General features: G+C 39.0%; 1 protein-coding gene across 1 annotated transcript in view; it reads left to right on the top strand.

The window, feature by feature from the left end:
- The window catches only part of NUP205 (nucleoporin 205), an 86,139-nt gene that overhangs the window by 33,508 nt on the left and 29,677 nt on the right, over positions 1-22,954 (top strand). The window contains exons 16-30 of the mRNA XM_025929641.2: positions 3,146-3,245; positions 3,675-3,812; positions 4,945-5,134; positions 5,877-5,997; positions 8,609-8,690; positions 9,236-9,400; positions 9,711-9,835; positions 14,182-14,296; positions 16,250-16,399; positions 16,967-17,038; positions 17,639-17,796; positions 18,300-18,380; positions 19,166-19,357; positions 19,880-20,147; positions 20,238-20,336. Coding sequence (XP_025785426.1) covers positions 3,146-3,245; positions 3,675-3,812; positions 4,945-5,134; positions 5,877-5,997; positions 8,609-8,690; positions 9,236-9,400; positions 9,711-9,835; positions 14,182-14,296; positions 16,250-16,399; positions 16,967-17,038; positions 17,639-17,796; positions 18,300-18,380; positions 19,166-19,357; positions 19,880-20,147; positions 20,238-20,336 — 2,056 coding nt within the window. The remainder of the gene's footprint in view (positions 1-3,145; positions 3,246-3,674; positions 3,813-4,944; positions 5,135-5,876; positions 5,998-8,608; positions 8,691-9,235; positions 9,401-9,710; positions 9,836-14,181; positions 14,297-16,249; positions 16,400-16,966; positions 17,039-17,638; positions 17,797-18,299; positions 18,381-19,165; positions 19,358-19,879; positions 20,148-20,237; positions 20,337-22,954) is intronic.

The following is a 22,954-nucleotide window of genomic DNA, read 5'->3' as shown; positions in this document are numbered from 1 at the left end:
GGCACTAAAACCAAAGCACTGACTTTTTAGTGACGGTAATTCAATTGATACAAATTCATAGTTACTCAGATCCTTAACTGAACACATTTTGACCAAAATTGAACCAAAAATGTCACACCTTTGTCAGTTGGAAACATATCATCCTTTATTGAGGTGATTTAGTTTAGAGATTGAGATAAGTTGAAACTTGCACACCAATTTCTCTTGATTAGTAGCACTTCTGGATTATGGAGCCTTGTCATGATAGGAAGACGTATATCTGTCAGTTATGTTTGCCAGGGATGGAGGCTGAGGGAGCACTGACATTTACATACGTATTTCCTCTGGTTGCGACACACTCGCAACTGAACTTACTGTATATATTATCTTACGTAAGTCCATTATTACTGTGAGGCAGGTACTGTGAACATTCCCATTTTACAGATGGATGCTTAGCAAGGTTAAGGAACTTGCCTAAGGTCCAGAACCAAGATTTGAACCTAGGACTCTGATTCCAGATTCAAGCTCATAACCACTAAGCTATGTAAGAGACCCTTTCAGGTTCTGACGTAATTCACTTAGTCTATAATGTTTATTGCCTCGCAGAATACGCTTGGACGTATCTTGTAGGGACATTTCTACTTTATAGTTTGCTATTTTTGAACCTGTTGGGTTTATTTGTTGTTATATTAGTGATTATAAAAATAATTTTGTGCTAATTTGGGACAATTAGGAAACTATAGAAAAATGTAAGAAGAAATTATATTATCCATAATCCTGTTGCCAAAGGAAGGATAACGTATCCTTCTTCATATATATATATATCCATATACGTATATCCATATATACGTATATCATATATACGTATATCCATATATACGTATATCCACACACACACACACACACACACACACACACACGTGTGCGCGCACTTAAATTGAGATAGTTAGCATTCGTTTGTATCTCTTTTTGGCCACTAAATACAGTATCATGAACACTTTTTCATGCCATCAAAGATTCTTTGAAAACCATCTCTTCATTGATTGCATAATCATTACTTGTATGTAGCATGGTGTACGTATTCATTATTACCCTTTCATTGGACACAGTTTGTTTCTTTTTTTTTTTTTTAATTTTTTTTTTTTTCAACATTTATTTATTTTTGGGACAGAGAGAGACAGAGCATGAATGGGGGAGGGGCAGAGAGAGAGGGAGACACAGAATCGGAAACAGGCTCCAGGCTCTGAGCCATCAGCCCAGAGCCCGACGCGGGGCTCGAACTCACAGACTGCGAGATCGTGACCTGGCTGAAGTCGGACGCTCAACCGACTGCGCCACCCAGGCGCCCGAGACACAGTTTGTTTCTAATACTTAGTCCCAAATAACTGAAACTCATTTTTTGTCTGTTGTTTTATGATTTTTGCTTCTCAGTTAAAATAAATACTGGGATGGGGCGCCTAGGTGGCGCAGTCGGTTAAGCGTCCGACTTCAGCCAGGTCACGATCTCGCGGTCCGGGAGTTCGAGCCCCGCGTCGGGCTCTGGGCTGATGGCTCAGAGCCTGGAGCCTCTTTCCGATTCTGTGTCTCCCTCTCTCTCTGCCCCTCCCCCGTTCATGCTCTGTCTCTCTCTGTCCCAAAAATGAATAAACGTTGAAAAAAAAAAATTTAAAAAAAAAAAAAATAAATAAATACTGGGAGAGGTGTACATTTAAGTCCTAAAATTACCTCTTTAACATCTATTTCCTTATTGGATGAAAACAATGACAGCAGCCATGCCTTGTTAATAAAAGGCATTTCAGATGCTGAATAATGGATGCTGGCAATTGTGACCTCTTCAGCAAAATGCTCTGATACGTTTTCACACTTGTCTCAAGTACCTTATTTGCCTTTTCTTAAAAAGGTCATTATGACCTCAGGGTTTAGATCTTGAGTCAGCCATGTTCTTGCCAGGGGTTACTGTTTTTCATTCATGCATCTGGACCCTTCCAGTGCTGCTGTTTCCCCTAGTTACCACTGATTTCAGTTCCACCCCAACATATTTACCCTCAGGCATTTTTCCTCAACTTCATGGATTCTTTTCACTTGAAAGTCTTCTTCAGGTTTAACTTCTGTCACTGTATTTTAGAACATTAGCTTCTCACTAAAACAGTGCTTTACATTGAGATAAATAACATAGACATAGAGCTAGTATATATATATTTATAAATCCTAAAATCATTCATTATGTGGTGATAATAAGCCTTTTTTACTTAAATAAGTGATCTTGAAGTTTTTGGAAAATATAGATAGGTGGATAATTTAAAAATAATAATAAAAAAAATCACTGTATAATCCTAATTCCTAGACTCAGCCTTGATAAAATTATGTGTAGTGGAAATTATTTTAAAATAATAATTTAAAAAACCACCCTAACTACAGTTACCAGCCTCAGCCTTAATAAATTCTTTGCAGTGGAATTGTTTTTAGAACAAAGTTTTAATTTTGCCATCTATACTATTATACATGTTTTTCCTTTGACATAAATATTTTTCCTCGTCACATACCTTTTAAAAATCATTTTTTTTAACATTTATTTTTGAGAGAGAGAGAGAGAAAGAGCACAAGCAGGGGAGGGGCAGAGAAAAAGGGAGACACAGAATCAGAAGCAGGCTCCAGGCTCTGAGCTGTCAGCACAGAGCCAGATGCGGAGCTCGAACTCACAGACCATGAGATCATGACCCGAGCCAAAGCTGGATACTTACCCAACTGAGCCACCCAGGTGCCCCTTAAAAAACTATTTTTAACAAAAAGATATTAATGGGTCCATTAGGGGCAAGCGTCCCTTGAGTCTTCTTAACTTGTTTGGCTAGAGTCATATAAGATAGAATACTGGTCTGGGAATAGAAGTCTAGGGCTTAATTTCCAGCATGTTTGCTACCAAGCTTTATGGTTTGGGGAAGTTATTCATGCTCTGAGCTTCATTAGCTTTCTTTGTGATATAAGGGCGGTTAGATGATTTCTCGGCCCCTTTACAACCTGAGAATTTTAGAGAAAATATGAAATATTTGACACTTTGGAGAAGGGACTTCAGTCATGTTCTGGAGAAAAGTGGGAGGAATGAAAAGCTTAATAAGGCCGTCACCTTGGACTGTTTTATCATTACTGTAATATTTGTCTCTTTCTATAGTGGGAAGTTGCTGAGGTTGTTTTGGAAGTGTTTTATAAATTGCTCAGAGATTATGAGCCTCAACTTGAAGATTTTGTAGACCAGTTTGTGGAATTACAAGGTAATTTATCACTTCCAAGTATGCTGTTAACTATTGATAAAGCTATTTACAACTTATATATATAAGATACAGATTATTTCTAAGTTAATGAATTAAGTTGGGATATAATCTTTTTTTGTTACATTGTCTTAGTTATTTTAATTGTTCTGAGCAAGAGAAAATAAAGTAAAATTTTGCTGAATTTTGCTGAATGAAAGAAAGAACACCTCGTTATAGATCCTTTAAGGAGTTAACATAGGTAACTAACTACTATGAGCAAATCAGCCCTTTGGGAATTACCACTGTGTACAGTTTGTGCCATTGTCTCTAAATTGAAAGTAGCCCGTTTAGATGCCATTTAATTTACAAGTCTCATATATTTCATATAAATCAAGGGTATGACAAAAATACTAACTGACCATCTCCTGGACTGTGTTATGTTCTATTTAGGAGAAGAAATCATAGCCTACAAACCACCAGGATTTAGTCTGATGTATCATCTTCTGAATGAGTCACCAACGTTGGAGCTTGCTCTTAGTTTGCTGGAGGAAGGCGTTAAGCAGCTGGATACCTATGCCCCTTTCCCTGGTGTGTGCCTGAATGTCTTAACGTCTTGAAAACAGTTTTGATATTTTCTTTTTTTATAAATGGAGGTTTGAAAGAGATGATTTTTGAAGTCCTTTTTTACTGTAAGATTCTCTATATCCACAGTGGTGGTTTCAGTGAGTCATACAAGCAAAGTATATTAAAAGTGAAAGAGTAAGTAAAGTACAGAGACTGTCAGTAGAACTGTGTTTCATTACATGGTCTTTTATAGGTAATTATAATGATCTTTCTTTCACTTTGATGTCTCTAATGTGCTTACATTTAAATCTAATGCACTTTTTGTTTCTTGTCCATATGGTATTTGTCAAGGCACTTACTATCGTGCCTGATACAGTGTTTGATAAATTTCACTTAATATCATTATTACTGCTAATTATCATGGTTTATTGAGTGCTTCGTATGTACTTGGTGCTGTTAAGAGCACATTTAACACATTTAATCTGTACAAAAGCCCTTTGTGGTAGATGTTATTACTTCCAGTTTGTAAATAAGGAAATTGTGTAAGAGAGAGGTTTTGCATCTTTATCTGCAGCAAGTTTTAGGGCTGTGATTTGAATTTAGGCAGTTTGGCTCGAGAGCCCATGTATTTTAAATTTGAATGGTGGGTTTATGGGTGATCCTTGTTCAAATTCTCAGTTTCTTTATTTGCACGTTTTCTGCAATGAGCATGTATCACCCTAAATCGCTTACTAGGTCTTGGCACCATTCACACTGACATTCAAAGATAAAAATCTTTGTTGTGGGGGCCGTCCTGTGCTTTGTAGGCTCTACCCACTAGATCCCTGTAGTGCTTTCCCAGTTGTGACAACCAAAAGTATCTCCAGACCTTGCCAGGTGTCTTCTGGGGCCTAAATCACCCCCATCCGAGAACCATTGCTTTAAATAATCAAGGAAGAGATCAGGGAAAATGACGAGAGGCCATTGCATACAAAGAATCTTGAGTTACCAAATTACTGTGAATTGCTCGAGTGAACAGTTTTATGAAGTTGCTGCTGTAAGTGACCTTCTGAGGGCTTTTTGAGTCCAGAATTTGTCCTTTAGCTTGTTTTCCTAAGAACTATGTGTTTTTAAGATTCATGTAGAACTTTCTAATTTTCTTTGTAATTTTTTCTAGGGAAGAAGCATCTGGAGAAAGCAGTGCAGCACTGCCTTGCCCTTCTCAATCTTACTCTGCAAAAGGAAAATCTCTTTATGGATCTTCTAAGAGAGAGTCAGCTAGCTCTAATAGTCTCTCCTTTAGAACAGCTATTACAGGGAATCAATCCCAGAACTAAGAAGGCCGATAATGTGGTGAATATTGCCAGGTAAGTTACATTTGTAGGTAGAAAAATGTCTAAATAAAATCACGTGGGCATTCTACCTTTGATTTCCAAATCTGATCCGATCTCTCATTCATCACTTGGCGAGTGGGGTAAGTGGGGCTCGTTTTGTTCTTACCTTCCTTAGCCCCTCTGATTTTAATTTCTCTGACCTTTACAATTCCTTTTTCTTCTTCCTTAATGGATTCTGTTCCTAAACATTTCTAAGTATAAAATGACATTACTTTGGTACTATTTGTCTCCTGTAGGGAGACTGGGTGTTTGGAGGACAAGGCTAGGGAGCAAACTTCTCACTGTATATGTCCTAGCTTCCAGTGGCTTGCTTGGCACTGTTTGTTTTGTGACTTACAGAGACATCACCCCGATTACTGTCTTCAGTTTCACATGGTGTTCTCCTTGTGTGCGTATCTATTCCAAATTCCCCCTTTTAATAAGGACAGCAGTCGTTGGACCAGGGTTTTCCCTAATGACTTCACGTTAACTTGACTGACTGTGTCTACAAAGACCCTGTTTCCAAAAGTTCACTTTGGGTTCAGTATCAGCGATTGAATTTTGGAGGAATGCAGTTCAACCCATAATAGACTGTATCTAGTTAGAATGGAAGTCATTGTCTAATTTACCCAAGAGTGCTCTACGACCCTGATTCTATATGTTCTTTGTTGAGAAGAGTGTTTTAAAAGCCAAAAGTTGTGTCACATTGTTCCTCAAATGTTTTCTTGTTTTAAAGATACCTATATCATGGCAATACTAATCCCGAATTGGCTTTTGAAAGTGCCAAGATCCTCTGCTGTATCTCTTGTAACTCCAATATTCAGATAAAATTGGTTGGAGATTTCACACATGACCAGGTAATTGATGTTCTTGTTATTTCTTAATGTTTATTTATTTTTTGAGAGAGAGAGAGGGAGAGGGAGGGAACAGAGAGAGACGGGGACAGAGGATCTGAAGCAGGCTCCATGCTGACAGCAGAGAGCCTGATGCGGGGCCCGAACTCACAAACTGTGAGATACGACCTCAGCCGAAGTCGGATGCTTCACCGACCGAGCCACCCAGACACCCCATGTTGTTACTTCTTTTGGGTCATTCTGAGTACGTATGGAAGTCACAGTTGTCTATTAGAGGAATCATATTCTTGTTTATGAAACAGTTCTGTGAGAGTAAGTAGATTTATATATGACGGTGAAACCTGTTCATCAACTGGGCTGTGATTTGTGTTTGCGGATGTCGCCATCCGCAGTGACAGTGCACAGGCTGTAGTGTGTGATTGTGCTGTCTGTGCTGTCGCGCGTGGACAGGAGGGCGTAGCGGGACTGTTGCTCCTCTAATAGAGCAGTTGAAGTGATGAGGTTTGTAAGTGCAGCTTCTGCTTGTATTTTGCATCTGTTGTTTCTCCCTCTGTCAGTTGGGTACAATCTGAGGGAGCCTCTGCAATTCTCAGTGTTTCTCACTGTTGAGTTGTCTACTTCTGTGGCTTTCTGGTGACTTACACTTGTGTCACTCCATTGGCTATTGCACTATAGACAGTTTTCAGATGTTCATTTAATCCAATTTATAGTCCCTTTCTATTCCGAATAGGTCGCTGAATAGCTACTATTGGGGAATCTGCTGCTTTTTTTCCCTCTTTATAGGCGTTTGTCCCATTGTATCTTCATGTTAGAAACCACTGCTTTTAGCTAGTTATATTTTGTTGTGTCTTCCTTCGCAGTGTTTTAAAATAGGGACTACTCTGGCATTTTGGATGGGACAGATCTTCATTTTCTGTGTCACTCTTGCTCATATTGCAAGTCTCTTAGCATCCCTAGATGCTTTACTACAATCTTTACTACTGTCTGTCAGTAGTAAACTCTGGTTGTGACAACTCAGAAGGCTCTCACATATTTCTTTTTGTCTTTTTTTGAGTTTATTTATTTATTTTGAGAAAGAGTATGAGCAGGGAAGGGGCAGAGAGAGAGAATCCCAAGCAGGCTCTGCTCTGTCAGCACAGAGTCCAATATGGGGCTTGAACTCAAACCATGAGATTGTGACCTGAGCTGAAATCAAGAGTTGGGCATTTAACCCACTGAGCTATCCAGGTGCCCCTGGCGTCACATATTTCCCAAAGTGCCATCTGGAGTGTCAGTACCACCCAGGTTGAGAACCACTGTTTATAGTAAAATATTGATGTCTAATCTGGCCTTTGGATGAGGTTCTTGAAAACTACATGATAGGGGATGTAGTAGGTGAGGTTCTCAGCTCACTCATATTAAAAAAATGTTTTTAATGTTCATTTATTTTTGACAGAGACAGAGCATGAGCAGGGGAGGGGCAGAGAGAGAGAGGGAGACACAGAATCCGAAGCAGGTCCTAGGCTGTGAGCTATCAGCACAGAGCCCGACGCGGGGCTCGAACTCACAAACCGTGAGATCATGACCTGAGCTGAAGTTGCATGCTTAACCGAGTCAGCCAAGGTGCCCCTCACTCATATACATTTGAGTATGAATTATTATGACCAGTTTTAACATCCTGCTATATTCCTCGAGGAGATTAAGTAGTATCTAATCTCTCAGCCCAGAAACATAAAACTGGTGACAGGCAAAACGTTTGTAAAGAGAGAAGATGAGAATTTTATATTTTATTTTAGTTAAGATCCCATACCATTGGGTATATAAATGAAGAGGTCATGAGATGGCAATTTAATGTATTTTTTTTTAAAAAAACTGATTTGAGGGGCGCCTGGGTGGCTTGGTCAGTTGAGCGTCTGACTTCGGCTCAGGTCATGATCTCACAGTTCGTGGGTTTGAGCCCCACATCAGGCTCTGTGCTGATGGCTTAGAGCCTGGAGCCTGCTTCAAATTCTATGTCTCCCTCTCTCTCTGCTCCTCCCCTGCTCATGCTCTGTCTCTCTCTCCTTCAAAAGTAAATAAAAACATTGGAAAAAAAAATGAAAAAAAAAATAAAAATAAAAACTGATTTAATTCTTTGGGAAAGAAAATTGGGGAAGCAAGTTTTGAAACCGAGAAAGTGTTAAAAATTTTGTTTCTTGGGGCACCTGAGTGGCTCAGTTGGTTAAGCATCTGACTCTTGATTTTAGCTCGGGTCATGATCTCACGCCTGTGACATCGAGCCCTGTGTTGGGATTCTCTCTCTCTCCCTCCCTCCGTCTCTCTCTCTTTCTCTCTCTCTCTCTCTCCCCCCCCCCCCCCCAACTTTTGCTGGCACTCTCTCTCTCTCCCTCACAATAAATAAACATTTAAAGAAAATTTTGTTTTTTCAATTATTTCTATAAAGAGCTATCTTACTACTATTTCAGGAACTGAGTTTCCTATTAAAAGTGTAACTGAAACCTAAATACTTTAGAGATTTGCCTTTTTTCTTTAGAGACAAATGTTTGTGAATGTATATCACATTTATCATAGTTTCTCTCACATTATTAAAGAACTTTATAAATTTGTCTTTTAACAAATCTTTATATGACTCCAGAGTGTAAGTCAGAAGTTGATGGCTGGATTTGTGGAATGTTTGGATAGTGAAGACACAGAAGAATTTGTACGTCTAGAAGAGGGTATGTATTTCTTTCATTCTTTCTTTTAATTTTTTAAATGTTTGTATATTTTTGAGAGAGAGAGAGACAGAGACAGAGTGTGAGTGGGTGAGGGGCAGAGAGAGAGAGAGGGAGAAACAGAATCCAAAGCAGGCTCCAGGCTCTGAGCTGTCAGCACAGAGCCCGACGCATGCCTCAGGCTCACGAACTATGAGATTATGACCTGAGCTGAAGTCGGACGCTTAACCGACTGAGCCATGCAGGCGCCCCAGAAGAGGGTATGTCTTATATTAATGTATTCATTTTTCACTTTATATAAATACTTAATATAAAGAAAACTGTTAACTGTCTATTGGCGATGATAGAGAAGTTTGGAAATCTGCTGGTACAAACCTGTAAGGTTTTGTGGAAACCTCTTCAACAAATGTGAACTCACTGTGATGGCTAATGAGGTAAACTTGAAGAAAAACATGGAGGTTTGGAATGCAAGCTATATATATTTAAATGTGGTTTATGTTGATTTTTGTTTTGTTTTGTAATTTTGTTTTGTGGGTTTCCACATGAAGGATCAGAACTTGAGAAGAAACTAGCTGGAATCCGTCAGGAAACAAGAATCCACATCTTGAATCTTCTCATAACCTCTCTGGAGCGCAATCCACCCAATCTTGCTCTCTACCTGTTGGGCTTTGAATTGAAGAAGCCTGTCAGTACCACAAACCTACAGGATCCAGGTACAGCCATAAGACACACAGACATTTCTTTCTTGTCGTATTTGTTTAGCTAAGTGATCATTCATTGAGTTCTGGACTCATGGGATAATTCACTGAAAGTGAGAGGTCATGTGGTAGGTCAATCTTTAGGACTTAGACAAAGTCTGGACAAATTAAGCCTTGGAAAATTAGCATTTATTAATTTTCGGTGTCCGTATTTGAAAGGGTGTTTACAATAGAACATATGTTTATGGAATTTAACTTTTCTAAAGGTATTTTAATGTCTTAATGCAGAAATTTAAAAGTTGAATTTCTTTTTGGTTTCACGTAGGAGTCTTAGGTTGCCCTCGAACATGCCTTCATGCCATTTTAAACATCTTGGAGAAAGGAACTGAAGGGAGAACAGGTCCAGTGGCAGTGAGAGAATCTCCTCAACTCGCTGAGCTATGTTACCAGGTATATAGAAGGCTGCATTTCATAGCACTCAGTAGAAGAAATTTAACTAGATGCTTGAATATATCACAGATGCAGAAGTATAACAATAAGACTTGAGTTGAAATGAGTTTATCTGGTAGTTTGCCTTGTCTTTCATATATAGATTAAATCCCTAAAACAGAGACCCCCAGATCCTGTAGATCTACAGGTCCTATGTGTTGCTCACTTGAAAAATGAGAGAAAATTCGAGGTGGATTTTGACCTGCTAGTGTAGAAAGTTTCCAGTGGTTCTGTTGCATGTTGTTTCTTTTTGGTGAAGACAGCAGTGGATTTGGCTCAGAAGACCTCTGATTCTCATCTCTGTGATTTAGCTAGTTAGTTAGCTAAATCACCTTGGGCATGTCACAAAACTTCTGCTGAGTTTTTTAGTTTGTGCAGTGGGTTGTTATGAGGCTTAACTGAGAATGTAAGATGTGGATGAAAGTCCTTTTTTTTTTTTTTTTTAAGTTTATTTTGAGAGAGAGAGAGAGAGAGTGGGAGGGGCAGAGACCTAGAGAGAGAGAGAAAATCCCAAGCACACTCCTCACTACCAGCACAGAGCCCAAAATGGGGCGCAAACTTACGAACCGTGAGATCATGACCTGAGCCGAAACCAAGAGTTAGACACTTAACTGACTATTACCTGTTAGCTTAACTGACTATTAACTGCCACCCAGGTGCCCCCGAAAGCGCTTTTTAAGAACCATGTGAATCCTGCAGCTCTGGAGCTAGATGTAGGGTGGTGGAAAGTCCAGTTGTTTAAACTAGGATGAGAACCTCTGCTTTGCTTGTGTTCACTTATGATTATTTCTTGTTTCATTCATTTGGTGTTTTAAGAACTAGGCTTTATAGGATGCGACTAATTTCTCAATTTTAGTAGCGCCTTGGTTTACATTGCCATAAGAAAGGCATCGTTGACCTATAGCGAGCTGGACGTTTTTCTTTATTCTCCTGTTTCTCTTTTTGTAATTCCCTTCTATTTTCTTCTATCTTCTGGTTGTCCAGACAGCCCTTCACTGTAAGTACTAGAATCAAAATGAATTCTTCCTTAATGGGGGAATCAACTTGATGTACATTTTAACAGCATTACAGAATTCGACATATTTAGATAGAAGTAGTCGATAAGCTTAATCATCTAGGCTAAAGGAGTTAGACAGGTGAAGTAAGTGAATGAAGCCAGATGTAAGACAAAAAGGTTGGGAGAGGGAGGAGGAGGAGGAGGATCTGGCAGACCGGGAAGCACGTGCACTGCTAGTTTTCACCATGTCAGCTTGTGGGTCCCGGTTTGCCAGATTCTCTGGTTTTTAATACACTGTACTAGCCAAAGGAAGCATGTCTGTACCAGCAGTCTGCCAGCTTATTACATATGCTCTGTGACTTTGCTACTCCAAGCGTGGTCCAGCCTCAGCAGCAGCACTCCTGGGAGCTTGTTAGAGCAGAATCTCAGGCCCCACTCCAGGCCGCTGAGTCAGAATCTGCATTTTAATGAGGCACTGCTCCATTTTTCATGAAAGATGCTTCCTTCACCTATAGATTTATACTTCACTCTGCTTCAGAAAAAAAATTCAAACTTTGAAGAGCTTGTGAGTTTAGATAACTCTGATTGTAGCAAAGGGAACTAGTTTGGACCTTACTGATACCTTCCTCTCCCGGCAGTATGCGACTTTCTGGGTGCAGAAGTTGAGATTGAGCCTAGACCTGTGCTCTCTCCTCTCAGGATGGACATTTCTCTTGCCTGGTCTTGGGAACTAGGGAGGTTCTTAGGCACATGCTTGTAAAATGGCTAGTAGTGCTTTGGGAACTCCTTTTCTGTGTCCTTCCTCTGATATATTACTCGTCCCACATCTTTGAGCCTCTATTCTTGTATCTTCTTAACTGATCATCTGATACGATTGACTGATTTTGTTTTGTTTGAAGACGTTCATTATCAGCTTATCAAATTTTTATTTGTTAATAGAGTATCAAAAATAATGTCAAAGCTATTTGAAAGACAACATGCATCTACAGTAGAACTATTTAAGTTTTTACTTTGTGTTCTTATCTTTCTTCCTTGTGTATACCTGTTTGTATAGTTACATTCAGCTGACAGTTTTGTGTCCTTTCCCCCTCTCTGTATGAACTTTCTGTACATTATATTCAAGTTTTTACTTTGCTCTAACAAACACCTTTAGTTACTTTTGTTGTTTTTTGTTTATTTTAAGAATATAATTCCAGAGGTGCCTTGGTGGCTCAGTCAGTTAAGTGTCCAACTCTTGGTTTTGGCTCAGGTCATTATCTCAGTTCGTGAGTTCGAGCCCCATGCCGGGCTATGTGCTGACAGTGCAGAGCCTGCTTGGGATTCTCTCTCTCCCGCTCTCTCTCTGCCCCTTTCCCACTCGTTCTCTCTCTTTCTTTCAAAATACATAAATAAACATTTAAAAAAAGAATATAATTTCAGACATGGTTTTGCAGTTGATTGTCATTACTGGTTTTATAAATTGACAGTGAACACTGAATTGGTGAATATTGAACCATTGCTCCCAGAGAAAACATAGGTTAGAACCCTGTAAGCCTCTGTCCCGACATTTTCATTGACTGATAATTAAATAGCCAGGTGCCCCATGACTTCAGATTTTAATTTGCAAGTAATCTTGACAATTATAGTATGCATTAAGTAGTGCCAATAACAGATGAATTTAAAATTCCTTTTACATGGAAAGCATCTAATAAGTATGTATAAAATCAATCTTTCACAAATGAAAGTTTTCACTACCACTTTGCCAAATACTAGGATTTGCTTTTTTAAGTTTTATTTATTTTTGAGAGAGAGAGCATGAGTGGGAGAGGGGCAAGAAAGAGGGGGGCGGGGACAGAGGATCTGAAGCAGGCTTTTCACTGACGGCAGAGAGCCTGATGTGGGGCTCGAACTCATGAACCGTGAGATCGTGACCTGAGCTGAAGTTGATGCTTAACCAACTGAGCCTCCCAGGCACTCCAGGATTTGCTTTTTATAGTTAAAAATTTTGCTGTTTACATTAAGAGGCCTGCCTTATTGACTGAGTGTTTATTTATTTATGTATTTATGTATTTATGTGTGTGTGTATGTGTGTATGTATGTATGTATGTATGTATTTATTTATTTTAAGTACGATCCATACCCAATGTGGGGCTTAAACTCATGTGACTCCGAAATTAAGAGTTGCAGTCCCTACTGACTGAGCCAGTGAGGCCTTAATTTTTATTTTTAATGTTTATTTATTTTTGAGAGAGAAAGAGAGGGAGGGAGTGCAAGCAGGGGAGGGGCAGAGAAAGAGAGGGACAGAGGATCGAAAGCAGGTTCTGTGCTGACAGCAGAGAGCCCGAAGAGGGGCTTGAACCTATAAACTGAGATAATCACCTGAGCCAAAGTCAGACACTTAATGGACTAAGCCATGCCCCTTAATTTTTTTATCACTAAAAAGGATGGACAATTTTTGATGGTAGGCTATATATTTTTTCCTTCCTCTCAAATGTTTTTTGCCCTTTTATCTATTTAGGTATATGATACTCATATACCTAATGGAAAGTTTTATATATCTAATAGGTATTTCTTATATTTATACAAAAGCAAGCCTTTATCCCCAATTCTATTATTTTCTGCTAAATTTTTATTTAATTTAGAGTTTATATTTGTTATTTAGTTGAATCTGGATTTCTTTGTAATTTTTTTGATTACTTCAATCCTGGTAAGTTTATTACCTTCCTAAGGTTCAACTAAATTAAGTATGGTTTTTAGAAGTTGTTTCCTGGGTGCCTGGTTGGCTCAGTCAGTTAAGTGGCCGATGTTGGCTCATGTCATTATCTCACGGCTCGTGGTTCGAGCCCTGCTTTGGGCTCTGTACTACGCGTCGGATCAAAAAGAATGGAGCCTGGAGCCTGCTTCAGATTCTGTGTCTTCCTCTCTCTCTGCCCCTCTGCTCGTGCTCTGTCTCTCTCTGCCTCTCAAAAAGTGAATTAAAACGCTAAAAAAATTTTTTAGAAGTTACTTCCAAGTGATTTGTTATTAGTAATAGTTAAAATACTTAACTATTTTACTATACTTTTAAAATTAACTATATGTATTAATAAACGTACTGAGGTTGACTTAAACATGAGTTGTATAATAATGTCATCAGCACTATTCCAATCTGTATTCTTGAGTTGGGGTGCTAATGATTGCTTATAACTGAGCATCTGTGTTTATCCATTTTTCTTAAGTTATTGATGGGTCTTAGCTTCTGTTTAGTAAATCTAAGTTCACCTTTTAACTTACAATTTATAACACAAAAGAAATGATTTGTGGATTTTTTTACTTCATTTTAACTCTTTAGGTGATATATCAGTTGTGTGCGTGCTCTGATACATCTGGTCCTACTATGAGGTACTTGAGAACCAGCCAGGATTTCTTATTTTCACAGTTGCAACATTTACCTTTTTCTAACAAAGGTAGGACATTATTTTCCCATATTGTTATAACTAATTTGTGAAGTCTATGTGATTTTATTTATATAACATTCAGGGTAGCAGTTACAGTATTTGTGGAATTCCGTTTCATTTTGTTACTTTGCTTTTTTCGTTATTTTGGGTTGCTTTTGTAATTTGTCACTGAGAAGCCTCATGTTCTAGCTGCTGGCATAAAGTTATTTAAAAATAGCTTGTCAGGGATGGAATTTGATCCTTATACTACCAAATAAAATATTTAAATTGTGTTGAAGAGATAAGAAAATATTTATCTGAGAAGATTCTGGAAATTTAGATTTTTTGAGTGACGGTGTTTAATTAAAATGTCTTGTTTTCCTTTTGTTTCTTGTGTACGTATTGAAACCACTTGAGATCTTGAAATGAGAAATAGAAAGCTAAGTATAGTGGAAATAACTGAGTTTATTGACCTAACCAACGCAATCCCAGGCTACCTCTCTTTTATAGGATTCTGCTTTATATAATTTTCTTTCTGATCATTTTGTAACAATTTTCTGAATTCGATTTATATCTAGACAGTTACAGTCCATGGAGTTTTTTTTAAGGTTTTTTTTTTTTTTTTTTTTTTGTATTTTATTTATGTTCTGGGAAGTGTAAGCTCACGGATTTCATAATAAATTTTTATTACTAGTAATTATCTGCTTCTAATCCACGTTTTAGAGTGATGAAATGAGAGAACTTTGGGAATTATCTAATGACAAACATTTTTCGCTTCATTTTCATAATAAGCATGTCTTATTTTTAATTCTAAGATCTGTTTATATTATAAGCTTTTTAAGCAACCCTCCTTTATACCTAATTAGAAAGAAAAGTTAATGCTTTGTCTCTTACTGTATCTGTCTTTTAAAAATCAACCTAGTTTTAAAAAAAAAAAAACGAGTTTTGCCTGTTACTGTGGTGGTAGGGGTGGTGGTTGTAGTACTATTTGGTGTGTTTTATGTTTATACTGTTAGAATTTAGGACTTTAAATCAGGCATATTAAAAATAGTGGAGTCAGAAACTTGTATAAGTGATTCCCAGTCCTGATTTTAGGTTTCATTTTTGGTTTTGTTTCTGGAAGCGTTTCAGTGTGCACAGAGTGGGGAGGGGCTCAGTCCTTCGCGACAGCCCCTTCGCTCACGGCTGCCAGGATGTGCCAAGTTCTTCTCCTCTTCTTGGTGCTGATGCATGTCCTTGCCCTTTTCTTGATGAACTTGAGAGCCCCCCTGCCCTTGGAGACTTTGAGCAGCTGCACACTACATTGCTTTTGTGGGGTGAAGCCACACACCTCTCAGTTCATGTCCCATGTGAGCTTGGAGTGCTTGGTGAGGTGCCCTTGGTGGCTGTGCCTCAGCTTTCTCATGCTCTTGGTCACCTTGTAGCCCTTTCTGAGGCCCACAGCTGTAGGGTAGCGCAGGGCTGCGGCTGCTATGCTGCGAAGACCAACCCTAATTATATGTGAAATCACATGTCCTGGATTATCTTAAGAGAGATCATAAAATTATGCATTGGGTATTTGTTTTATGAAATAAAAGTCAAACTGCATATAAGGGCGTTTTTTTTTTTTTTTTACAAGTTATATATTTGAGAATTAGTGTTTGTTTTTAAGTATGAAGTCTGTGTTAATGTCAAAGTAGGACAGACTTAGAATTTTATAGATAAGTGTGAAATTATCCTGGTAATGGAAAATTGATTCTCTTTTGTTCTTCATTTGCTTTGGCTCATCTTTATAGACATGGACGTGCTTATTTTTTTTCTCTTAGCATCTGTTTTTGCTTTTTTAATTTTCTTCCAGGGTGATAAATTATTATGATGCCAAGTTTCATAAATTGTGGAGTATGTTACTTACGTGAGCAAATATCTGACGAGTTAAGGAATTTAGATCTGTTATGATCCTGTTATTATACTCTAGGAAACTAAACTCATGTATTTAACTTGCAGAGTATGAAATGTCTATGCTGAACCAGATGTCATGGCTAATGAAGACTGCCTCAATAGAACTACGGGTAACTTCTCTGAATCGTCAGCGGTCACATACCCAGAGGCTCCTACATCTCTTACTGGACGACATGCCTGTGAGACCGTACTCAGGTGAGTGTGTACATGTTGCCATTTGTTCTCTTGTGCTGCTGACTGGTCCGTGTGAAGGCATGCGCTGCAGTCTTGCGCTTAGCATGTGATTGTAGGCTAAACAAGTTCTTTCTGTCTTTAGAAATTTTTTTCCTTAAAACGCAAAACTTTTAAATTCATCCCATAATTGCTATTTGATTATTGTTTGAAGCATCCGCGTTCTGCTATATTCAAATATTCAGTGGAGTTTGCCACACTGAGCCAGGATGACCCAAGGTATTTTAACGTGTGTTATACATGCAAATTAAACATAAGCTTTTCTAATCATCGCATTGGTGGGAATGGGTCTTGCCTCTTTGGGAGTTCTGATTATCCTCTTTACAATTGTGAAGTGGATCTCCTGGGGACAGAAAGAATTAGATGAATGTTGGTAAGTTCTCATCATCTTTGCATTTCAATTATCCATTTGCAGAGGGCTCTCTGACCTAGCAACAGTGATCTAGAAAAAAAAATACCTTGTTATTTCCAAATAAATTTTATGAGTATGTTGTTGTTTTTCCTGATCTGTTATTATTGATGCTCTAACAGATGGTGAAGGAGGAATAGAAGATGAAAATAGGTCTGTCTCTGGGTTCCTTCACTTTGACACTGCTACAAAAGGTAAAACCCTTTGAATCTATAATAAATTTATAGGTATATATTAAATTGCTTAAATTTGAAGAGATAATTATGACACCTGTATCTGCAAATTCTGAACTGGTATAGAAGAGCTATAGAAAGGATTAGTTGTCATTCAAAAATAACTTTTTTATAACTAGGATGAATGAATGGGAAAAAATGTTTTTGCAAATGGATGTATTAGAAATAAAATCACATTTAGATTTCAACACAGTTTTCCATTTCTGGGCTTAACATCCTTTCTTTCTTTCCCCCCCCCCCCCCCCCACAACGTTGATTTATTTGTTTTGAGAGAGAAAGTGCGAGTGTAAGCTGGGAGGACAGATAGAGAGGGAGAGAGAGCGAATCCCAAGCAGGCTCCATGCTCAGCACAGAGCCTGACTCGGGGCTCGATCTCACTACCGTGAGATCATGACCTGAGCCAAAATGAAGAGTTGGACGCTTAACCGACTGAGCCCCCCAGGTACCCCCTCAACTCCCTTTATTGAACCTAGCACTATCTTTGAGAGTGAGCTGAGTACAACGGTTTGCTCTTCTCCTCACCGTCCCAAATAAAATCGAACCACTTTCTATTTTTTCTAGTACGTCGAAAGATTCTAAGCATTCTTGACTCGATTGACTTCAGTCAGGAGATCCCTGAGCCTTTGCAGTTGGATTTCTTTGATCGGGCCCAGATCGAGCAAGTTATTGCTAACTGTGAACACAAGAATTTACGGGGACAGACAGTCTGCAACGTCAAGGTAAGGATTGTTTTAAAGTGTATGCAGTATCAAGTGGTTTAGACTTTGAGTCCTCAGACAAAAAGAGAACCATGCAGTTGTTTTCTGATAAGGGTATTGGTTTATTAGACTGTGGTTTTCACTTTTCTAACAGCAGGGAAATGAAACAGAATAGGCGACACTAGCTTTACCTCTTTAAAAGGTTCCCCATCACCTTCCTGATAGTAGTCATGCCACCTAGCTATGGAATGGTTTTACTCTCTACCAGGTAACTGGTAATGGTCTCACTAATAGGAAGAAGATATCCAAGGGCATTTGCGCTAACTTACCTGCCACAGAGGCTCCTTGGTCCCACTCAGTAATGTGAGGGACACCTAATGTTTTTGACTGGAGACCGAACAGAGTCACTTATAGATTATATATAGAGGTATCCAACACTGTTTCCACTAAGGCAGTTTATAGTAATTGCTAGAGGTTATTATTCTGAAATGGTCTGATTTTTCACTCTTTTCTCAATTCTGTAGCTTCTTCATAGAGTCCTTGTAGCTGAAGTAAATGCCCTCCAGGGTATGGCAGCCATAGGACAGAGACCTCTCCTGATGGAGGTAAGCCCTATTGAGAACTTGTTAGTTTGAATCTTCTACCTATTTAACTGCCAGTTAGAAGACAAAACTGTAAATTGACTTGTAGTTCATCAGTTAGTAAACTACTTGAAATTAAACCTTAATGGAATCTTCCATTTTTGACTTTAAAACTTGTAAACTGAACTGAAGTTAATATCTGGATGCCAGAGTAAGTAACGTTTTTTTTTCTGCTAGGCTAGTTTAGGATTTGCAACCTGTCCATATTGTGTATTAGACTTCCCTTGTTCTCTGTCGGTGAGGGAAGAGAGAGTGGTTTTTCATCACAGGTGGGGAGCAGTGGGTTAGAGGTCAGGTGAGAAGAACCACACACATGGAAACACAGGTGGCTAGGCCAAAGCAAGAAGCAAAGAAATAAAAGATATGTCAGGGAGACATGCCCTTGAACTTGAGTTTTAGGCAATTCCAGTGCTCTAGAGTAAGTGTAAGTAGATACTACAAAGAAAATGGGGTTAAAAAACCCCTACCACCTCTGCTGACTGGCATGCATGTGGAAGGTTTCCTAAATATACTACAGATGTGTTCAGGTTAACTGACAGAATAAATAACTCTTGAAAAATAGGACTCTGTTGGGGTGCCTGGCTGGCTCAGTTGATGGAGCGTGCGACTCTGGATTTCAGGGACGTGAGTTGGAGCCCCACATTGGGTGTAGAGATTACTAAAAAAGATAAAGTTAAAATCGGACCCTTTTGGTAAAAGATATTATCTGCCCATTTGTTAACCTTGTGATCCAATTTCTGTGGCTTTAGGAAATCAGCACTATACTTCAGTATGTGGTAGGAAGAAACAAGCTGCTGCAGTGTCTTCATGCAAAACGGCACGTGCTGGAGTCATGGAGGCAGCTGGTGGAGATTATACTGACAGCTTGTCCCCAGGACCTCATTCAGGCAGAGGATCGGCAACTGATTATCCGTGATATCTTACAAGATGTGCATGATAAGGTAATGTACTTCCTAAATTGCTTCCTGAACTTCCTTACTTCCTAGTTACTTCCAGTATTGCTGAATAGATCTTTATATACTACTTAAAAACACAGTTTCCCACCATCCTTTTTTTCCCCTTTTATGTTAGGAATAAATAGAGTTGTGTATTGCCAGTGTTAAGGCGATCCTTGAGAAAGTCTTCTGTACAGTAATGGCTCTCAACCAAAGTATGTATCACAATTACGTAGCGAGCTTTTTAAAAATACACGGATGGATCCCACCCCGGACATACTGAATGGGACACTCTGGTGGGTGACCACTTGTGTGAATTTACATTAAAGACCTCTCTAAGGAATCCTGATAGGAATCCCTTCTGGTTAAGAACACACGTTACCAGTATCATATTTAAATTTTTCTATATATTAGCTTTTATTTTCTTTGATCAATGACATTCCATTCTTATATTCTTAATGGTAGGTGAAAGCTCAGGGTATATAAAACCTGTTAATGACTGTAGCTGATTTGTCTTTCTGCTTTAAGATACTAGATGATGAAGCAGCGCAGGAGTTAATGCCAGTGGTAGCAGGTGCTGTGTTCACCTTGACTGCTCACCTAAGCCAAGCCGTTCGCACTGAACAGAAGCAACCATTAGTCTTGGGACCCGGAGAGACCCATTACGCTTTTATGCTCGATAGCTCGTTCACGTCACCTTCTCCAGCAGAGAACCCGGTGGTGGGTTTTGCTTCTATTGGAGACTCTTCGCTTCACATCATATTGAAGAAACTGTTAGACTTCATTTTGAAGACAGGTTTTTTCATCTAAATTTCTTACAAATCACACCTTTTGTGTTTGTTTTAACTTTCATTTGAAACAGGGTTTGTACTCTGTATCTCCTTAGGTGGCGGATTCCAGCGAGTGAGGACACACCTGTACGGCTCTTTGTTGTATTACTTACAGATCGCCCAGAGACCAGATGAACCAGACACATTAGAAGCAGGTAGAACCAGATAGATTTCTAATCTTTTCTGTCTCAGAGATTTTTAGAGATTCTGTTGTAGAGATTAAGTTAAAAAAAAAAAACCCGTTTTCCGTCTTTTGGCTAAGTAAAGCTGTAATAAATGAGTCTTTATGGAATCATGAAAGCACTTATGTGAAGTCGAGGAAGAATGTGTAGTTTTTAAAATTAAGACGATAGTACATGAGTACTGTAAAAAAAAAAACCCTCAAATACCACTTTAGCTTGTATGCGTTTTTAATTCCCTCTCTTTCTCTGGTCCCACTGAACAGTCTGCTGTACATAGCGTGTACATGTCTTTCTCCCCTTTGCAGAGCATCACGATGCATATCTAGTTGAATCTTTTCAGATGTCTCCGTTCTGTAATACGGAAGTAATGTTTATTTAATCATTTGCATTATTCATACACACTTCCATTGTTTCTAATTTTTTTTTTTTTTTTGAACGTTTATTTATTTTTGGGACAGAGAGAGACAGAGCATGAACGGGGGTGGGGCAGAGAGAGAGGGAGACAGAATCGGAAACAGGCTCCAGGCTCTGAGCCATCAGCCCAGAGCCTGATGCGGGGCTCGAACTCACGGACCGCGAGATCGTGACCTGGCTGAAGTCGGACGCTTAACCGACTGCGCCACCCAGGCGCCCCTGTTGTTTCTAATTTTTACTGTCACAAATATGCTGCATCAAATGTTCTGTTATATGCCTTTGTATTTTTCAAGAATGCTTCATGGTAAAATTTCCATGTGAAAGACTATGCGCATTTTTATTTTAATAGATTCTACCAGAAGCACCTGGGCGGCTCAGTCAGTTGAGCATCTGACTCTCGATTTCAGCTCATGTCATGATCTCACAGTTGTGAGAACTAGCCTCACACTCAGCATGGAGCCCGCTTAAGATTCTCTTGCTCCCTCTCCCTATAACCCTCACCCACTTGTGTGAGTGCTCTATGAAAAAAAAAAGAAAAAAGCTCCTACCAAATGGCTTTCTGCCAGTCTAAACCCTCATCAATAGTGTACCTATATCTTTTTGTACTAATGTGAAGTTTTTCTTGAATAAATTCCAAGAGGTAGAATTTCTTGGTCAAAGGTAATGCCTATTTAAAATATTGATAAATCCCACTTTCTAAAATAAAATTAGCATTTAAAAAAATTTTTTTTAACATGTATTTATTTTTGAGAGACAGAGTACAGGTGGGGGAGGGGCAGACAGAGATGGAGCCACAGAATCCAAAGCAGGCTGCAAGCTCCGAGCTGTCAGCACAGAGCCCGACGCGAGGCTCGAACTCACAAACCATGAGATCATGACCTGAGCCGAAGTTGGACGCTCAACTGACTGAGCCACCCAGGCACCCTTAATTAGCATTGTTAATTAAGAGTAATAATCTGGACTTTTTGGTCTCCAGATATGAAAAATGTTTTTAGCCATTCAGCAAATGAATGTATAATACTCTACACCAGAAATGTCCTGCTATTTAAGAACTTGTCATAAGCACCTTTTGATAATGGACTTCCGATACCCGTCTGAGAACCTTTATGAGTATTTGCTATTTTGTACACAGATTCTTAAAAACCACTCTGTGCGTAAGACCCAGATTATCTCCTATTATTCTTTACTGGCTAATATTTTTACATATTTTTCTAAGGAGATAATAATAGCCAAATGATGTATTTGTAGAAATGGCCTACCCACTTAAAGCACAAAAATTTTTAGGATCATTCAAAAGAATAGTTCAGAGAAGCTTTTTATTTTTTTTTATTTAAATTTTTTTTTTTTAACATTTATTTATTCTTGAGACAGAGAGAGACAGAGCACGAATGGGGGGAGGGCCAGAGAGAGAGGGAGACACAGAATCCGAAGCAGGCTCCAGGCTCCGAGCTGTCAGCACAAAGCCCGACGCGGGGCTCGAACTCACGGACCGTGAGATCGTGACCTGAGCGAAGTCGGACGCTCAACCGACTGAGCCACCCAGGCGCCCCGAGAAGCTTTTTAAACAGAGAGAAGCTTTTCTTAAGAGATAATAATGGGGATTCCACTCTCTACTCCTCCCCCTCCAACACACCTCTCCATTTTCCTCTTGTCTGAAAATTTTTTAACGTTATATTTAGTGGAATTGGCAAAGTCACTACTTAACCACTAGGTAGAGTTCTACAACATACTTTTTATATGGCGTCATTATCAAGATGTAATAAAGTGGTGTGACCACAAAAGAAAATTCTCCTTTGTTTTTAATTTTCAAATGATGTATTTTTAATTTCATCCTTTAATTAGTTTTTTTTTTTTTTTTTACCACTTAATTGCTGCTTATTTTGACTTATTTTATTTACTTATTTTGGGGGGGGGGGGCAAGGCTCAAGTGAGCAAGGGCAGAGAGAGACAGAGAGAAAGGGAGGAGAGAGAGAGAGAAGCGGGGCTCACACAGGGCTCATGTTTTGCCCGAATCAGGGCCTTGAACTCACCTGATGTGCCATTTGAACTCACGAACCGTGAGATCATGACCTGAGCCAAAGTCAGATGCTGAACGACTGAGCCACCCAGGTGCCCTATTTGGACTTATTTTAAATAGCAAAGCACTGTATTTCCTAGACACTAGTGTTTTTAAGTTT

Source organism: Puma concolor, chromosome A2 (genome assembly GCF_028749965.1).
Source record: "Puma concolor isolate L17-30 chromosome A2, mPumCon1.1.hap2, whole genome shotgun sequence".
Lineage (NCBI taxonomy): Eukaryota > Metazoa > Chordata > Mammalia > Carnivora > Felidae > Puma > Puma concolor.
Note: the sequence above shows the minus strand (reverse complement) of the source record. Positions and strands in the feature narration are given on the sequence as shown.